Genomic DNA, 17,790 nt, shown 5'->3' on the forward strand with positions numbered 1-17,790 from the left:
TCTTGACTCTGGGTTTTGAAATGTCTTGGTTATCTGATCCAAGTTGTGAAGCACTAATTGAGGAGGTGTGGAATTCTGTGAGTGTGATGGGTAGCCCCTTGTATAGAGTTTGTGAACGTTTGTAGGCCTGTAGAAGACATTGGCAGAGACTTCGCTTTGGTAATATTTAAAATCAAATTATTACAGGACAACAAGAACTTTTATGTTAGAGATCACCCTCCCAATCCTGTGATTGGTGTGCAAGCTAACACTTTAAAGAAGCAAATTGAAAACTTTTTGGATAAAGAAGAAACAATGTGGTGCCAGTGCTCAAGGATGAGAGACAATATGAGTAGAGCTTATACACGTCCAACCCCCTTCAACCAGGTGTATCCCTGATATTGCAGTCTCTCTCTCTCTCACACACATGCACGCACACGCACGCCCACACACACACACACACATGTATAACATTTTATATGAATTGTATTTTTCTCTCGATGAAAATAATCTAGTCATAGTGCAAACAAAAAATTAATCATTTTACTTTACTAATGAATATCTATATATAAAAGAAAAATTATAACAGAAAAAAGTAATTAAAATAGATTAATAAAGCATAGACTTCCATTCAATTTATTGGCAGAAATCCATGCTCCAATTACAACAATAACCAGAGAGACAAAAGTTCAAAATCCACCCACGCAGGATGATTTCTGAGATACAGGTGTTAGACATGCTTTTGTCATCTTTGCACTTGGTACAATCACAATGTGCTGTACTAGTGCTATATATCTTGCTTCTAATATTCTTTTCATCACAAGGCTGTCCGATATACCATTCCACATTCTTTGCCTTATCCTCAATCACCTTACTAAATTGAATTAAAACAACAAAATTCCATTAAGGTTTAGCTTTATTTCAATCCCTTGAAGACTGAGGCCACCCTTCCAGTCACCACCTTTGACCTCCAAAATGCTCATTTCAAGATCCCCATGATCTTCTCCTGATCCACTGAAGAACTAACCCAACTCAGTCTCCAGCCACCCATCTACTCTCTCCCTGGGATACTTGAGGCCATCCAGCTCCTTGTTTTCTCTAGGCTGTGGCTATGGTGCTTGAAACACCGCTGCGGCCACTGTTAAAAACCCAACTCACATTGGTACAATCTGGTATCGCTACCTCCGCTCTCTTTCTGCATCCAAATAGACATTCTACTTATGAATTTCACCTCCAACAAGTCCAACCACAGCCTTAATAGGTTGGAATTCAAATACATATCACCCTGTAGTTGTCTTGAACACAAGGTAAGCTGTAGACAGTGTGGCCAGGGACAGCATTCAAGTTTTAATCCTGCCACGGATTTCCAGCCAACGCACACTGATAAGCTCCACTGTAGGGAGCCTGTTTAATTTGTGCATGTAATTGAAGAAATAAGGTAATCATATATAGCAAGTATGCTGCCTGAGTGGTTGCCTTCTTTGGCTTAAAAATTAAATTTGACAAAACTTTAAAAAAAAAATTGTAATACTAAAAAAATCGTACATAAGTTAAATGAACTCAATAAATTGACACAAAACTCTGTCAACAAATTCTGAGTGCTTATAATAATAGTTACATATTATTATTATTATTATTTCTAATTATGAGTATAGCTTTATGATCATGTTGTGTGGTTTTTTCTAAGGATGATGATGCAAAAAGTAGGCTTTGGTGAGAGCTGGATCAATTTGGTTCTGTGTGTATCTCTACTGCTACATACTTGGTTTTAATCGATGGTTCTCCAAAAGGTTTTTTCAGTACCAGCAGAGAATTAAGCCAAGGTGACCCTATCTCCCCATATATCTTTCTTCTTTGTGCAGGACTATCAAGCCAAGTAACACAATCTGAGCAATCCAAACGATTATCTGGAGCTGCTGCTAGTTGCAGAGATCCTTGTTTGAATCAATTATTCTTTGCAGACGATTGTGTCATATTTGGGAAAGCATCACGACTGACTTGTGATGAGATTCTTCGTGTTTTTGACTGTTATGAGAAACTGTCAGGTTGCTAAAAGAGCAAAAACCCAAGTTTTCTTCAGTTCAAATATGCAGAAATCTGACTGTGATTCATTTACAACTCTGTTGGTTAGTCAAGAAACAAAAAGTTTTGGTTGTTATTTGGGGTTCCAGCTTTTATTTGTCACTCTAGACATGCTTCATTTGAAGGTTTAAAATCCCAAGTATTGCTGGGAAGGAAGTTTTGATAAAGTCTGCCATACAAGCCCATCACTTCTTATGTGTTTCTTCGAACTCCCTTTGAGATTATTTAAGGAACTCACTCAAATGACAGCTGCTTAGTGGCGGTGGCAGAAGCATTCAGAGCTGAAGATGCATTGGGCTAAATGGGACAACTTATGTGTTTCTATACGCAATGGTGGATTGGGTTTCAGGGAGCTGCAATCTTTTAATCTTGCTATGTTGGCTAAGCAAGGGTGGAAATTTTTGAATGATCCAGACTCAATCTTAGCAAGAATCTGGAAGGCCAAATACAAACCTCAGTGTTCTTTCCTTCAGGCCAAGTTGGGTCATGCTCCATCATATACTTGGTGAAGGGTATTAGCTGGAATGAAAATATTGAAATAGGGATTGTTTTGGTGTATTGGAAATGGGGAGACTGTATTTTCAAAGATAAGATGGCTTCCTGCTGTTGAATCTCATCGAATACTATCACCTGTAGTTACTTTCATGGGGCAAAGGACTGTTCTTTTTGTTCAAGTCTCTCGGCTCTTCATTCTGAGGCTTCTCCTTAATATGGACCATGATTATGGGGTGATTTTGAAAATGCAATTCACACTGGTCTGGATGGTGCTTCTTCATCAATGAACCAAGCAGTTTCTGAAATTCCTGTTCCTGTAACTGCTACTGATGGTGGTTCTCTGAGTAGAGCAGTTGAAAACACTGATGACAGGGTGGCTATGGATGATGTCAGGGGTACTGAGAATGTTCTGGTTGTTTTTTGGGCTCACATATTACTTTGCAACCTATTTTTATGCAAATGAGTTGGACAATTCTTCTCAGCCTGAGATGAAGCATCCAAAACTTGAAAAAGGAAAAAGATCCCAAGGTTCTTTTTTATCCGAAACAAACTTCTTGCTATTGATTTTGATGTGAATAAGTTGGTTTTTATGGTGGCCTTGCTTTGTATTGGTCTGCGGATGTGGATCGTACAATTTCATCTTATTCTCAGTCTCATGTTGATACCGTTATAAATGATGTTGAGGTGCTTTCTTTGCTGGTTTTTATGGCCAACCAGATTCCTCAAAACATAAGGAGAGTTAATCACTATTAAGGCATTGCATGGAATTCAGTCTTTGTCATTGTTATGTGCAGGTGATTTTAAAGAACTCTTGGGGCCTCATGAAGCTTTGGAGGTGCTGTTAGACCATCATGGCAATTTAAATTATTTAGGAGAGTAATGGAGGACTGTGCTAAGTCTGAGTTGGACTATAGAGGCTCCCCTCTCACTTGGTGTAACAATGATTTTGATTCTACATGTACTTGTGCTTGCCTGGATAGAGCATTGGCTTCTGCCTCTTGGATTGAGATGTTTCCTTCTACTGTTGTTGAGCATGTTCCTTCAACTGGTTCGGACCACTGTTATTTTTATTCCTCTTGACTCTGGTCCTTCAACAATATACAAGGAAGCCTTTTAGTTTTGAAATGGCTTAATTTTCTGATCCAAGTTGTGAAGCACTAATTGAGGAGGTGTGGACTTCTGTGAATGTGATGAGCAGCCCCTTGTATAGAGTTTGTGAACGTTTGTAGGCCTGTAGAAGACGTTGGCAGAGACTTGCTTTGGTCATATTTAAAATGAAATTCCTACAGGAGAACAAGAACTTCAGGTTATTGATCATTCTCCCAATCCTGTGATTGGTGTGCAAGCTAACACTCTAAAGAAGCAGATTGAAGACTTTTTGGATAAAGAAGAAACAATGTGGTGCCAGTGCTTGAGGGTGAGAGATGATATGAGTAGAGCTTATACACGTCCAACCCCGTTCATCCAGGTGTATCCCTGATATTGCACTCTCTCTCTCTCTCTCTCTCTCTCTCTCACACACACACACACACACGCACATGCATATATAACATTTTATTTGAATTATATTTTTGTCTCGATGAAAATAATCTAGTCACAGTGCAAACAAAAAATTAATCATTTTACTTTACTAATGAATATCTATATATAAAAGAAAAATTATAGCAGAAAAATTAATTAAAATAGATGAATAAAGCATAGACTTCCATTCAATTTATTGGCCGAAATCCATGTTCCAATTACAACAATAAGCAGAGAGACATAAAATTTTAAAATCCACCCACGCAGGATGATTTCTGAGCTACAGGTGTTAGCCACGCTTTTGTCATCTTTGCACCTGGTACAAGAACAATGTGCTGTACTAGTGCTATATATCTCGCTCCTAATTTTTTTTTCATCACAAGGCCGTCCGATATGCCATACCACATTCTTTGCCTTTTGCCTTTTCCTCAATCACCTTACTAAATTAAATCAAAACAACAAAATTCTATTAAGGTTTAGCTTTATCTCAATCCCTTGACAAATGAGGCCACCCTTCTAGTCACCAACCTTTGACCTCCAAAATGCTCATTTCAAGTTCCTCATGATCTTCTCCTGATCCTTTGAAGAACTCACCCAACTCAGTCTCCTGCCACCCATCTGCTCTCTCCGGATACTTGAGGCCATCCTGTTCCTCTTTTTCTCTAAGCTGTGGATGTGGTGCGTGAAATCCCATAATGCTGCTGCGGCAGCTGTTAAAAAACCCAACTCACATTGGTAATATCTGGTATCGCAACCTCCACCCTCTTTCTGCATCCAAATAGACAGACTGCTTATGAATTTCGCCTCCAGCAAGTCCAAGCACGGCCTCAATAGGTTGGAATTCAAATCCATATGACGCTGCAGTTGTCTTGAACTCAAGGTAAGCTGTATACGGTGTGGCCAGGGACAGCATACAAGTGTTAATCCTGCCACAGATTTCCAGCCAACATACACTGGTAAGTTCAGCCACCTTAGGGAACCTGTTTAATTTGTGCATGTAATTGAAGAAATCGGCTAATCATATAGAGCACATACGCTGCCTGAGTAGTTGCCTTCTTGGGCTTAAAAAATAAATTCAACAAAACTTAAAAAAATAACACTTTAAAAAATTGTACATAAGTTAAATGAAACAAATGCTGAGTGCTTATAATAATAGTTACATATTATTATTATTATTGTTGTTGTTGTTTTTAATTATGAGTAAAGCTTTATGAACATATTGAGTGGTCTTTTCCAAGAATGATGGTGCACAAGTTAGGCTTTGGTGAGAGCTGGATCAATTTGGTTCTGGAGTGTATCTCTACTCCTACATACTTGGTTTTAATCAATGGTTCTCCAAAAGGATTTTTCAGTTCCAGCAGAGGATTATGCCAAGGTGACCTTATCTCCCCATATATCTTTCTTCTTTGGGTAGGACTATCAAGCTGATTAACACAATCTTAGCAAGCCAAACGATTATCTCAAGCTGCTGCTAGTTGTGGAGGTCCTTGTTTGAATCATTTATTCTTTGCAGATGATTTTGTCATCTTTGGGAAAGCATCAAGTCTGACTTGTGATGAGATTCTTCGTGTTTTTGGCTGCTATGAGAAACTATCAGGTCTGGTTTTTAACAGGGCAAAAACCCAAGTTTTCTTCAGTTCAAATGTGCAACAATCTGACTCTGATTTATTTACAACTCTGTTGGTTGATCAAGAAACAAAAATTTTTTATTGTTATTTGGGGTTCCAGCTTTTATTGGTTGCTCTAAACGTGCTGCATTTGAAGACTTAAAATCCCAAGTTTGGAGTAGACTATATGGCTGCAAGGAGAAGAATCTGCCTGTTTTTGGGAAGGAAGTCCTGATAAAGTCAGTCATACAAGCCATCCCTTCCTATGTTATGAGTTTCTTCCAACTACCTGTGAGGTTATGCAAGGAACTCACTCAAATGACAGCTGCTTATTGGTGGGGGCAGAAGCATTCAGAACAGAAGATGCATTGGCTATGGGACAACTTATGTGTTTCTGTATGCAATGGTGGACTGGGTTTCAGGGAGCTGCAATCTTTTAATCTTGCTATGTTGTCTAAGCAAGGGTGGAAAATTTTGAATGATCCAGACTCAAACTTAGCAAGAATTTGGAAGACCATGTAATATCCTCACTGTTCTTTCCTTCAAGCCAAGTTGGGTCATGCTCCATCATATACTTGGCAAAGTGTATTAGCTGGAAGGAAAATACTGAAACAGGGATTGTGTTGGAGATTGGAAATGGAGAGACTGTATTTTCAAAGAAGATGGCTTCCTACTGCTGAATCTCATCGGATACAATCACCAGAAGTTACTTTCATCCTGAAGCTAAGGTTGCTGAATTGATAGATATGGATACTCATTTCTGGAGGCTTGATCTTTTAAGGCAGTCATTTATGCCTCATGATATTTAGAATGTTCCAAGAGTCCCATATGTTTTAGTATTGTTTGGAGTTGCAGATTGAAGTTCTGGTGCAGGAATCTTTGTCTAAGAAAACCTGGAATCAAGTTCCATGGAGGTTGTCTGAGCTTAATTGGTGGAAGCTAATCCGGTTTTCTACCGGCATTCCTAGACATGCTTTCATCACTTGGCTTGCTATGAGAAACAAATTATCCACTTGGGATAAACTCTTATAGTGAGGCGTACAACGGGATACTTCTGTGAATTCTGCAGAAGTTGTATGGAAAGTGGAGGCCTTTTATTTTTTTAATGCAGTTTGTCAAAAAGAATGTGGAGGAAAGTTATGAAGAGATGCCTCATGGACTCTCCTGAAACAAATTAGAAAAAAAAGTTGTTGAATGGGGCTGGAATGTTTAAAAGTTAAGAGCCATAAAGCTTCCTTATCTAAGTTAGCAATAGGGGAGTGGTATACCATTTATGAAGTGACAGAAATTCCAGAATTTATGATGGAAATATTTTAAGTGAGGAGAAGTTGAAGAAATGGGAGATCGGTATAAGGATTTCAGCTAGAGGGAATTTCAAAGACTAGCATACATATATCCCTCTGTAATAGCTGGAATAGTATTCCATTATCTTTTCTCCAAGTGAAGCCAGGGAGTCCTTTGTAGTAGTGCTGTGGTATTTCTTGCTACATCTGTTATTTCTCTACTAGGTGATGGTGTGATTGTATTTGATGCCCTAGTAAGAGTCAAGATGTCACTAAGAAAAGCTACTTTAAATTTGACTTGATTTTTTTTCTGCTTTAAATTTGTTTGCATCATGTCCAGTTGTCTTGTTGCTACAACTATGCTGGGTGTGGCTTTGTTCTGAGTGTTTTTCTTAATAACATATATTTCATTCATCCTAAAAAGGAAAACCAAGTCCAAGATAATGTAGGTACACAACTTTGTAAAATTTGATCTACAGGAAAGTTAAATAGAGGAAATAAGTAAATTTGGTATAAATTTCTGCTAACTATTGAAATATCATATACTCTTAATCTGCATAAATAAAGACTAATATATTGAAATTTGATAAAACAACACAATACAACTAAAACAAAAACTATCTATTGAATTAGCCAACCAATTACTAAAAAAAATTATGATTGAAATTTAATGAATCTATATTTTTTTTCATGTTTATGAAAATCAGATTAGATTAGTTGGTTCAACACTAAAAACTGAGAATTGGACTTTCAACCAATCCGATAAAAATTGTAAAAATCAGTGGTACAACCGTAAAAACAGCCGGTTCAATTGATAAAAAACTAAAAGCCGAATCTTTTTTGGTTTTTTGACCGATCCAATTTTTAAAATCATGATTTTGGTATTTTTAAATTAATTTTGATCATAACAATATCTACTAGTCATAATTAATTATAAATTTATTTAATGTTTTCTTTTCCATAAAACTTTGTTAAGAACCGGTATATCCACACATAAAGCAACAACCAAAGTTTTTTTTTTTTTTTTTGAGAAACAAGAACCAAAGAAATTAACAAGTTAAAATTTTAATTTATTTTTTAAAAATTTCGTTGTGGACTGTGGACCTATAGGCTATAGACCATATTATTGATAAAACCTATGTTACTGACAATTACTTATGTATCTGTGTAAAGGAGAGTGTGGTATGTAGGTAAAAAATGGTCCACACCCCATTTTACACAAATAAAACTGAAAACACCACTGTCTGTTTGAACAAAATTTTGCTGGCTTATACGGAGAAGGAGAAAAAGAAATTGTGTGAGAGCTTAACACAAACCATGGAGAGATTTTTCCTCTTCTTTTTTCTTCTGTTTTTTCTTTGATATAAAAATTTATTTTTGATACATTTGAGCTTAATTAATACTCCTACACATTTCAGTAATATATATATATATATATATACCTACCCATAAAAAAGATATACCTGTTGGTCCATATATAGGGCCCTTGTTCCAGTTAATGAAAGAAAAAAGCCAATTCACATGAGAGAGAGAGAGAGAGAGAGAGAGAACAAACCTCTAGGACAAAATAGTCCAAATCTTTTTCTTCCGGTCTTGATTTTATGACACAAGAGTGGCATGCATATATTGCGTTCTCCTATAAACAACTGTAATAAATATTAGTAAGGTTAAACTTGTTGCACATAAACTATTTTATATATCCTTAAGTCATAATTTCAGTTGCTTTTGAGAGTGTATTTAAACAGTTTGTGTATAATAAACATTGCTATATTAGTATAAACAGATAACACGAAAAAATAAAATTAAATTAAATAAAATTAAAGAGGAGAAAATGGTTACTTACAAAAAAAAATTGAGCTAAAAAAAGTTTAGTAGCTAGCCTCTTTCACTCTCCTCACAATCAGTGCTACCAAGCCTACAATGCATAAATTCCCAATCCCAATTCCGAAACACAGGTCGAGTCCTTCAATTAGATTATGGAGTCGAGTCGAGTCGAATCTTCTTTGGGTGTAGTGGGCCAGTGGCACGCCTACGTTATTGGAGGTACCTTCTCTGCTAGGTCCAGCCCCTTCCCCATCATAGTTTAGGTATCTTTTTATGAATTGTCTAGACTGAGACTCGGCCTGAATTTGTTTGAGTTGTTCAATGTCATGCTCGTATACCAAATAGGCGGCGAAATTCCAAACCTCCAATCCTGGACTAGTGGTATCAAAAAAAACATTAATTTCACTGATTCCATTAGCATCGCCTTTACTCAATGCTTTTTTCAAGTCCCCATAGAAGTGTGGACAGGGTACATATTCCATCCATTGGTTATACCGTTGTGGACAGGGTACATATTCCATCCATTGGTTATACCGTTCAGGAACATTACACATACCAATGACAGAATAATATTCTTGTAACTGTACAGAATATTCTTTGTTGACCTCAATAACCCAACGAAGTTTACAATCTTTATCACCGTATTTGTCAGGTGGATGATGCTGGTTGAATCTAAAAGAAGCGCGCATGAAGATTCCCGCAATTTTGTTACATTCATCTGAATACATTGTTAGAGACACTGAACCCACCTGATTCCAATTGTCAGCTAACTTCACAGGCAGTTGTGTATATTCTGAAGCCTCCTCAATTTGCTCTATGGCCCATTCCGGAATGTCGACAATAAATGTCCGTCTGCCTCGTATACAAGGATCCTGAAATATACAAATCACGATGCTTAGAACTTCATAAAAGAGAGAGAGAGAGAGAGAGAGAGAGAGAGAGAGACCTTAATCAAATAACGTCTTAGCATCATTGAAATCATGTCATAATAGCCTTCCTCCGTTATTTTGAAGCAGTCGACAAGCTTAAGCATCTTCAGAAAATCATATTCTGGTCTTATTGGTATTGTTTCCAGTGATATACACCAGTCCAAATTAATCCCCCTAATATTTAACGGAAGCAATGGCAAAGATTGAAGATCCGGACAATCAATCAAATAAAGTCCTTCCAAATTAGTTAGTTGAATGATACTTTCAGGAATGCAAACAAAATTATTTCCTCCAAGATCTAATACTTTTAAAGACGACAAGCAACCGATAACATCGGGAATTACCGAAAGATCGCAGCAACTTAGCACTAGTTGGGTCAAAGAGCATAAGCCTGATAAAGTATGTAGGAGCTTATTCAATGATTCAGAATATGATAGCCCTACACATCCAAATAACTTTAGTGCTTTGAGCTTTTGCAAGAGACTGATGGAGGAAGGTAGTTCTCTTATAGCAGTATGACTTACATTAAGCTCCTCCAAACCTTTAATATTTCCCAAGCTCTCTGGTAGTTTGTCAAGTTCTAAGCAGCAAGACAAATTGAGAGATTTCAAATATGTCAAATGACAAATGGCATCAGGAAGACTTGAAAGATTCCAACATTTACTTAGATCCAAATTAATAAGGACAGTTAAATGCTTCACAAATGCTGGTACATGTTTTATAGGAGTCTCGCTCAAATCAAGTTTGGATAAATGTGACATATTTTCCACACTCTTTGGAAAATTCTTCAATCTTGAACACCCAGAAAGAATAAAAACTTCAAGAGATTCCATGTTTATCTGGTCTGGAAGGCTTTCAAGCCACTTGCAACCATTCAAATCCAATCGAATAAGCCTTTTGAGATTCCAAAGAGACTTATGAATCCTAGACAAAGTTGTACAACGTTGAAGAATCAACTGCTCAAGATTTGGCACTCCACTGAAGTCAGGAGTCTCAATCAAGTTTTTAGAGTCACTCAAGTCAATGAGTTTTAAATCGTCTGAACTCTATTATAAAACAACAATAAAATGGAGAAAATTAAACCCTTATAGATATAATTTTTGTTTTTAAAAAAAAAAAAAAAAAAAGCTTTTGCATTAGTAAAAATCTTACCTTGATTCCTTTCCATAGCCGTTTCATGAGGCTGCAAGGCATAATAAGTTCAACAAGTTCTTTTGGCTCAAAAATTGTTGGCAGAGATTCTGAAGTATATCCATCCCAATGAATATAACGCAACTTACTAGGAAGATAATCGAGACCTTGAGGAAGGTGCACATTACTGATTTTAAGTAATCTCAAGTTTTTCATGTTTGAGAAAACTTTAGCATTCAAATGTTCCTTATTTTTTGGAGGTGCATTAAGGAATATGCCTGTAACTAAATCTGTTCCCTGGTCATAAAAAACAAATAATAATAATAAGTTTAATACATACAAGATATTAACAAAATCTCATTTGATTAGCATAGATATATACCATCACAAAGTTTAAGATTTTGCCTGATCAACTTACTGTGTTTTCTTTGAGTACATGAAAGACATCCTTAATACTCCAAACCCTACTGCGTCGGCCAGCCTCCTCAATGGATTCACGACAAACAATTACCCTACCCAATTTTTGCAATAAATCATGCATTTGAAGATATCCCCCTGAGATAGTTATAAGAGACTTTTTCGAAAGGACATTTATATCCGTGTCTAGTTGGTCATGGAGAGTTTGTAGTATATTTATTTTGTACTCTCTATTAAAGAAACAAGCAATATCCAGAAATACATTTTTCTCACTTTCCTCTAGGCCATCAAAACTTATTTGAAGCACCTCTAGAATACCTTTTGGAGGATTTTCTTCAATTTTATCTAGGGTGCTTTTCCATAGACCTACATTTCCCTCAGGTAAGGAGGAACCCAAAACTTCGAGAGCTAAAGGAACACCTTTAGCATAATCTATAAACTTCTGGGACAACTCTTCATAACCTTCTAAAGGACTGTCATTCTTGAAGGCTTTTCGACTAAAGAGTTTAAGCGCTTCATTATTGTTTAATTCCTCAATTTGGTATATTTTATCCACTCCAAGTTTGATTAAAAGTTGTTGATCTCTGGTTGTAATAATAATTCTACTTCCAGGACCAAACCAATTTTTATCACCTACTAGTGCTTCTAATTGCTTAGGATGATCCACATCATCAAGAATGATTAGAACCTTTTTATGACTTAATCTTTTCCTTATCTCTTCCCTTCCCCAGTGAACATTTGAAAAATCAATGCTCCTTCCAATCAAGATATCAGAAAGCAATTTTTTTTGTAAAGAAACTAGGCCACGGCCTCTGCCTTGTTCTCTAACATTGGCAAGAAAGCTGTTGCCTTCAAAATGATTAAGAAATCTTCCATGAACAACTTCTACTAAAGTTGTTTTACCCATTCCACCCATTCCCCAAATTCCCATAAGTAGAGTATCTTTCAATCCCATGTCTAATAAATTCTCCAGTTTCTCCATACGAGAGTTTATTCCAACAAGATCACTGGGAACAATTGAGGATGTTGATTTCAATTTACCAAGTATTTCTCCAACAATCTTTTCAATAACTTTTGCTTGATATCTGCATCGAAGATAAGACAATAAGTTTCCATAAAGAGATAAAAGGTTCAACATAATGTACAATATTTAGATTCATTCAATAAAGATAATAGAATTCTTTTTCTTTCTGAAATAATTAAAATGCATTACAAATAGACCGAATAACCTTGTGCTACATATTTGGGCTTCTAGCCCAAGTGTTTGCCTTAAACAATTTTTGTCTTTGCTTTTCAATGCAGTTTTCCAGAAAAGTATAAAATGGTAAGCTATTGTTGGAGGCAAAGAGAGAAACTGCAATCATTAGGTGGATACGATCTATGTAGTGTATTAGCAATCTTGATGAAGAATGGTTGAAAAGTGTCAAACACCTTTAAGTATGAATTAATCCACCTTCAAGAGCTTTTAATAGTGACCAATTTCAAAAAATAGTGACCAATTTCACGATTCTTTTATTTGTTGTTAGTATTTCTATGATTTTTTTTCATTTGTTGCAAGTATTTCTAGATGATACCAATTTTGTTACAAAAAATTTACAAACTAAAATGAAAATGAGTGTGATTAACATTATTTCAACAACATAATTCTGCCGTTTATCCTCAAAAAAAAAAAAATCATAATAAATAAATATTGAGATTACTTTTTGTGATTAATGACATGTTAATCAGTAACTTTTTTTTTTAGAGTTTAGTTTCCCTCCAGTACTTTTTTAACTAGAATATCTTTTATTTTAATAAGAAATTGTCACATCATCCAATAACAACTACTTGACAATGTATATTTTAAATAATAGGAGATATCTAGTTAAAAAAGTATTAGAAGTAAACTAAAATTTTTTTTTCAATTCAATAGTTGGGGTTAGAGTTTTTTTTTTTTTTTTTTGAGAAATAGGGTTAGAGAATTTGAACATTAAAATTTGTACACTCTTTCTTCCTCTTAAAAAAAATATATTGCTTTTTCTAAATGAGTTCTTCTCAACAAAAAAAAAAAATGTCTTCATTAATTGCAAAAATTACACATTTTTCTAATCATAAATTTCTCAAAAAGATTTGAAGGTTCAACAACATTTTTTTTGGGGTCAAAATCATGATTAAATATTTACTGCTTTTCATCTAATTAAGTTTACCTAATTAATATCGTCTTTTTGTTTCCAAAAAAAATAGCATCTTAAATTATTTTAACCTTAAGTTTAAAAATTATCATTTGACAATTACGCACCCTTAATGTGGTGGTCACTCCACAAGTATAAGTACTTGTGAGGTGTGAGAGAGTTTCTCATACATATACACTTAGATTAAGTTAGAGTAGAAATTCTATCTTGTATAAAAAAAAAAATAAAAAAAAAAAATTATTATTAGGATTGAATAATTTTGTAGGCCCAATCACTTTAGTCTTTCCATCTATTGTTGCTAAGACAACCTTGTTCATATCCTTAAATATATATATATATATATATATATATATATATATATTTGGAGAAGAGTGTTAATATCCTTAATTAATACGACATTGTTTCATCAATTTTAGTATTAAAAATTTATTTAAATATTATTGTATTAATTTAACTAAATTAAAGAAAATGAAAAAACGAATATATTAATTACAGTCCCTGGACTCGTAAAGTAATTTTGTTATCGCCAAAAGGAAAACTCCATTTGTTCCGACGGCCCAGTCAGTGCAACCAAAATCTGAAGAGCCCCATGAGAGAGAAAGAGAGAGAGAGATGATTTTAAATTTTTTTTTTTTAAAAAAAATTTTAATAAAGTTTAGCTGTAACTTAAAACTACAACCTTATTCAATAAAAATAGACACATGTCATGATCGTAACGGGTCCGCACTAGACAAAAACCGCACCATTTTAAAAATCTAACCATTGAATTGTATGTTCCTTACCCTGTTAATATACATGTCAAATTTAAAATTAATCGGATATTATTTACTATATAATCTATAAAGTTATATTTTATAGATAATTTTAAACTACAAAAACTTGCAATTTAAACAATTTATTAATGACATAGCAATCGATCTTCAATTTTCTAGAAATTTTGCAAGAAAAGAGGATATAACAAAAAAAATTTAATCCAATGATAGATTTGTCAAAATTTACATCTAATAAAAAAATATTGAATAATGTTGTAACTTAAAGCTACAACTAATTTTGTAGCTAAACTTTGTTAAAAAAAATTATTATTTAATTGTTTTATTTTGAAGATTAGATATTTGGAGGTGGAGATTGTGATTTGTGGTTTGTTTTCTCCGAAGGACTCAGTCTCAGATTTTTGTTCTAATTTTATTTGAAAAGATAAGAGAACGAGAAACAAGTTTTGACTGCACCCAAATCTGATCTCATATCTAATCTTTTAAATATCTTAATTTTGGTTCATTTGGGTTTAGAATAGAAAAAAAAAAGAGGCAAGAGAGAGAAATCAGATTTTGCTTGAATCAAAAATAAAAATTACAGCAGATAAGGATTATTTTTTTATTTTTTTTGTAATGTTGTTAATTTTTTTATGAAATAATTTGGTTAAATTGGTATAAATTGTTATATTTACTTTTAAATAGCAAAACTAGGGTAAGGAGAAAACATACCATCTATCCGCTATATGGGGTGGATGTCTTGCAATATGTGGGCCCCACCAATTTGTGAGGCCTACGTGTTATTAGAGGGTTGCTGCATACATTGGATGCGTGCAGGTAAAACTTTCTCCATAATAAGGGTTTTGAACAAAACAATGATTGGAAGAACTTTTTTTTTTTTTTTTGGTGGAGAAAAATGATTGGAAGAACTTAATATACTGAAATGACAATTTAACAAAGTTATTAGATGTAAACTGAATTTTTGACCATTTATTTTCACTATAATATTGTTTAGAGAGAGTGAGAGAATTGCAAGAACTACCTTAAAACAACTGAAGCTATTTAAAAAAATAAATAAGTAAATAAATAAAGAGTGCTGTCGTGTTAGTGCAATAGGCTCTATGAGAGTTAAGGCTTTTTTTTTTTTTTTTACCTTAAACAAAATGAAATTAATTAATAATAGTTAAATTACAAATTACATCCCTAAAATTTAGAAATGTTTGAATTTTACACTTTAAAGTTTCAAAATATGAATTTTATTCTCTAAAATTCTATTCTATTTGCATTAGTAGTATTTTTATCCATATTTTTCATTAAGTGCCACGTAACCTTGTAATACGTGTTTAGTTTATTTAATAAAATGATGTCATGTCATCTTTATTATACCATGTTATTTTTAATTATTTAATTTTAATAAATTACAAAAATTATGTGACATTATTTTATTAGATAAATTAAACTCGTGTAACAAATTTATGTGACATTTAAAAGAAAATATAGATGGAGGGCTGTTGAGACCATCGGAATAGAACTTCAAAAGGTAAAATCCAAATTTTGAAATTTTTGAGTGTAAAATTCAAACACTCTCAAATTTTGGAAGTTTAGCTTGCAGTTTAGCCATTAAAAATTTAGTGACGAGGAGATTAAAAGTTTTTTTTGAAAATAAATAAGACAATTAGGGAAGAAACTTATATATTTTTCCTATAGCATGATATGGAAGAGTTATACTGCGGTGTGAAAGATGTGTGACAAGACTTAGCCATTGGTTGCAAAAGCAAAGTTTAAAATAAATAAATAAATAAAACTTATATTGTCATCGTCTTCTAAACGTTGTGTAACGAAGGATAAGGTCATAAGGATATCTCTAACTGTCGTGATAACATAGAACGAAGTCACTTTAATAGTTAATTGGTTAAAAAATTAGGAATTGGAACAACATTGTAGGTTGTAGAACATTATAAAATAAATAAATTAAAAAAAGTACAAAAAATTTAATTTTGGGTCCAAAACTTCAATATACTTAAAATTTTTAAATATTTATAATTGCATTTAAAATAAAATAAAAAAATCAAGCCTAGTGGGGCTACGGCTCCCTTGACCTCTTTGTGACTCCACCATTGAATCATCAAGAGTATCTAATACTGTAATTTTTAGTTGAAGCATTCGTCTATTACATACTTGACAAATAAATTTTTTATTTATACTTTTATATATATATATATATATATATTGTGTCAAATAAAATTTTAAAGTCTCACAATTTTATATATCATTAATATATATTATTAATTAAATTTATGCTATAATCTATATTTGAACCCTCCAATATTTACTCAAAAAAAAAACCCTCCAATAAAATTTTGACATATTATATTTTCTTTAAATGTTATAATATATAGTTTCGTCTATTAATGCAATCATTATAAATATTTAATGCTAGAATATATAGTTTAATATATCTACAAACATTTTTTGAAGAATAATATACCTACAAACATGATTATAATAATTATCTTTTAATAATTATTATAATCATCGAAATTTCAATTTTAAACAACCAATATTTTTATTAAAAAATCATATTAATATTAAAAGGTTGGCACTAAAGAACAAAAACATTATTCAGGATACAAAACACAAGAAAACTTACTGATCCCGTAAATCCCATCCAGCAGCATTAGCAACTTTTGTCAAAGCAACTCTCCATTTTTCCACATCTGCAATAGTCTCTTTGAAACGCTCTTCATGTTTAGCAAATGCTTCAGCAAAAGTCCCCGTCTGATTCCTCACATCACTAGGATCCACATAGTGGAAAACCGGTAAAACTGTCAGCTTCTTCATTTCCATGCACTCAACGATGTCTGCTAGTTCAGTCAAGCACCAACTCGACGAAGCATAGTCATTTGAGAGAATAACGATAGCAAATCTTGATTTTTTTATTGCTTTAGAAAGCTCTTCATTAATGGATGTTCCTCGCTCGAGCTGTTCATCATCTCTAAATGTATATATGCTTTTTTTATTCAAAGCAGTGTATAGATGATCTGTAAAAGTTTTGCGGGTCTCGGCCCCTCTGAAACTGAGAAAGGCATCATATTCATAATTGCATCCAGAGGTAGAAGAAGAAGAAGGTGAAGAGGAGGAGGAGCTTTCTGTGACCATCAAAGCCATTGGAAATATACTAGAGATAAACAACAACAACAACAACAACAACAACAAAGGGATATGCAGTAATTAAATATTCAAAAAAAAAAAATTTTGAGGGAAAATTAAATATTCAATTAGCTTTGAAGATTTTTTTTTTTTTTTGAAAATAATTAGCTTTGAAGAATTAAAAACACACAAAGGGAAATAATTTTTTTTTTTTTTTTTTGAAGAAAAAGTGGGTGGGGGGCGAGTTGGAATCTAAAGGAAAATAAATTACGGTAGAAGAAAGGCTAGAAAGTAGATTTGATGTATATTCTAAATTCAAGAAGCAAGAAAAAGAATTAAAAAAGAAAAGAAAAAAAAGAGAGATGGATGTGCTTGAAAAGTGAGTTCACAGATTTGCGAAATATTGTGGAGATGACGAAAAGCTCAAAAAAAGGTATTAAAATTGCAAGTGA

The 17,790-nt window shown here is 33.6% G+C and overlaps 1 protein-coding gene and 1 pseudogene across 4 annotated transcripts; both read right to left on the bottom strand.

Moving 5' to 3' along the window:
* Positions 1 to 612: 612 nt before the first annotated feature.
* Positions 613 to 7,515, bottom strand: LOC115990127 (annotated as a pseudogene).
* Positions 4,917 to 17,431, bottom strand: LOC115989621 (TMV resistance protein N-like). 4 transcript variants are annotated; one of them, XM_031113408.1, is made up of 7 exons: positions 16,839 to 17,431; positions 11,270 to 12,353; positions 10,873 to 11,148; positions 9,738 to 10,766; positions 8,811 to 9,663; positions 8,523 to 8,603; positions 4,917 to 5,003 (listed from the first exon to the last, which is right to left on the bottom strand). In XM_031113408.1, exons 1-5 carry the CDS (start codon positions 17,354 to 17,356, stop codon positions 8,836 to 8,838), a joined length of 3,735 nt encoding a protein of 1,244 aa, XP_030969268.1. In that variant the 5' UTR covers positions 17,357 to 17,431; the 3' UTR covers positions 4,917 to 5,003; positions 8,523 to 8,603; positions 8,811 to 8,835. The 4 variants fall into 4 exon arrangements, with proteins under 4 accessions (XP_030969268.1, XP_030969266.1, XP_030969267.1 ...); XM_031113406.1 differs by having other exon boundaries at positions 8,523 to 8,613; XM_031113407.1 differs by having other exon boundaries at positions 4,985 to 5,057; positions 8,523 to 8,613.
* Between the last annotated feature and the right edge of the window lie 359 nt (positions 17,432 to 17,790).

Source organism: Quercus lobata, chromosome 5, assembly GCF_001633185.2.
Source record: "Quercus lobata isolate SW786 chromosome 5, ValleyOak3.0 Primary Assembly, whole genome shotgun sequence".
NCBI lineage: Eukaryota > Viridiplantae > Streptophyta > Magnoliopsida > Fagales > Fagaceae > Quercus > Quercus lobata.

Excerpts from the sequence above, each read along its gene's own strand:
- LOC115989621 (XM_031113408.1), bottom strand. The coding sequence starts at position 17,356 with ATGGCTTTGATGGTCACAGAAAGCTCCTCCTCCTCTTCACCTTCTTCT. Across the intron at positions 10,767-10,872 it reads GGCTATGGAAAGGAATCAAG|AGTTCAGACGATTTAAAACT; the intron begins GTAAGATTTTTA and ends GTTTTATAATAG. Across the intron at positions 9,664-9,737 it reads TAAGACGTTATTTGATTAAG|GATCCTTGTATACGAGGCAG; the intron begins GTCTCTCTCTCT and ends TGTATATTTCAG.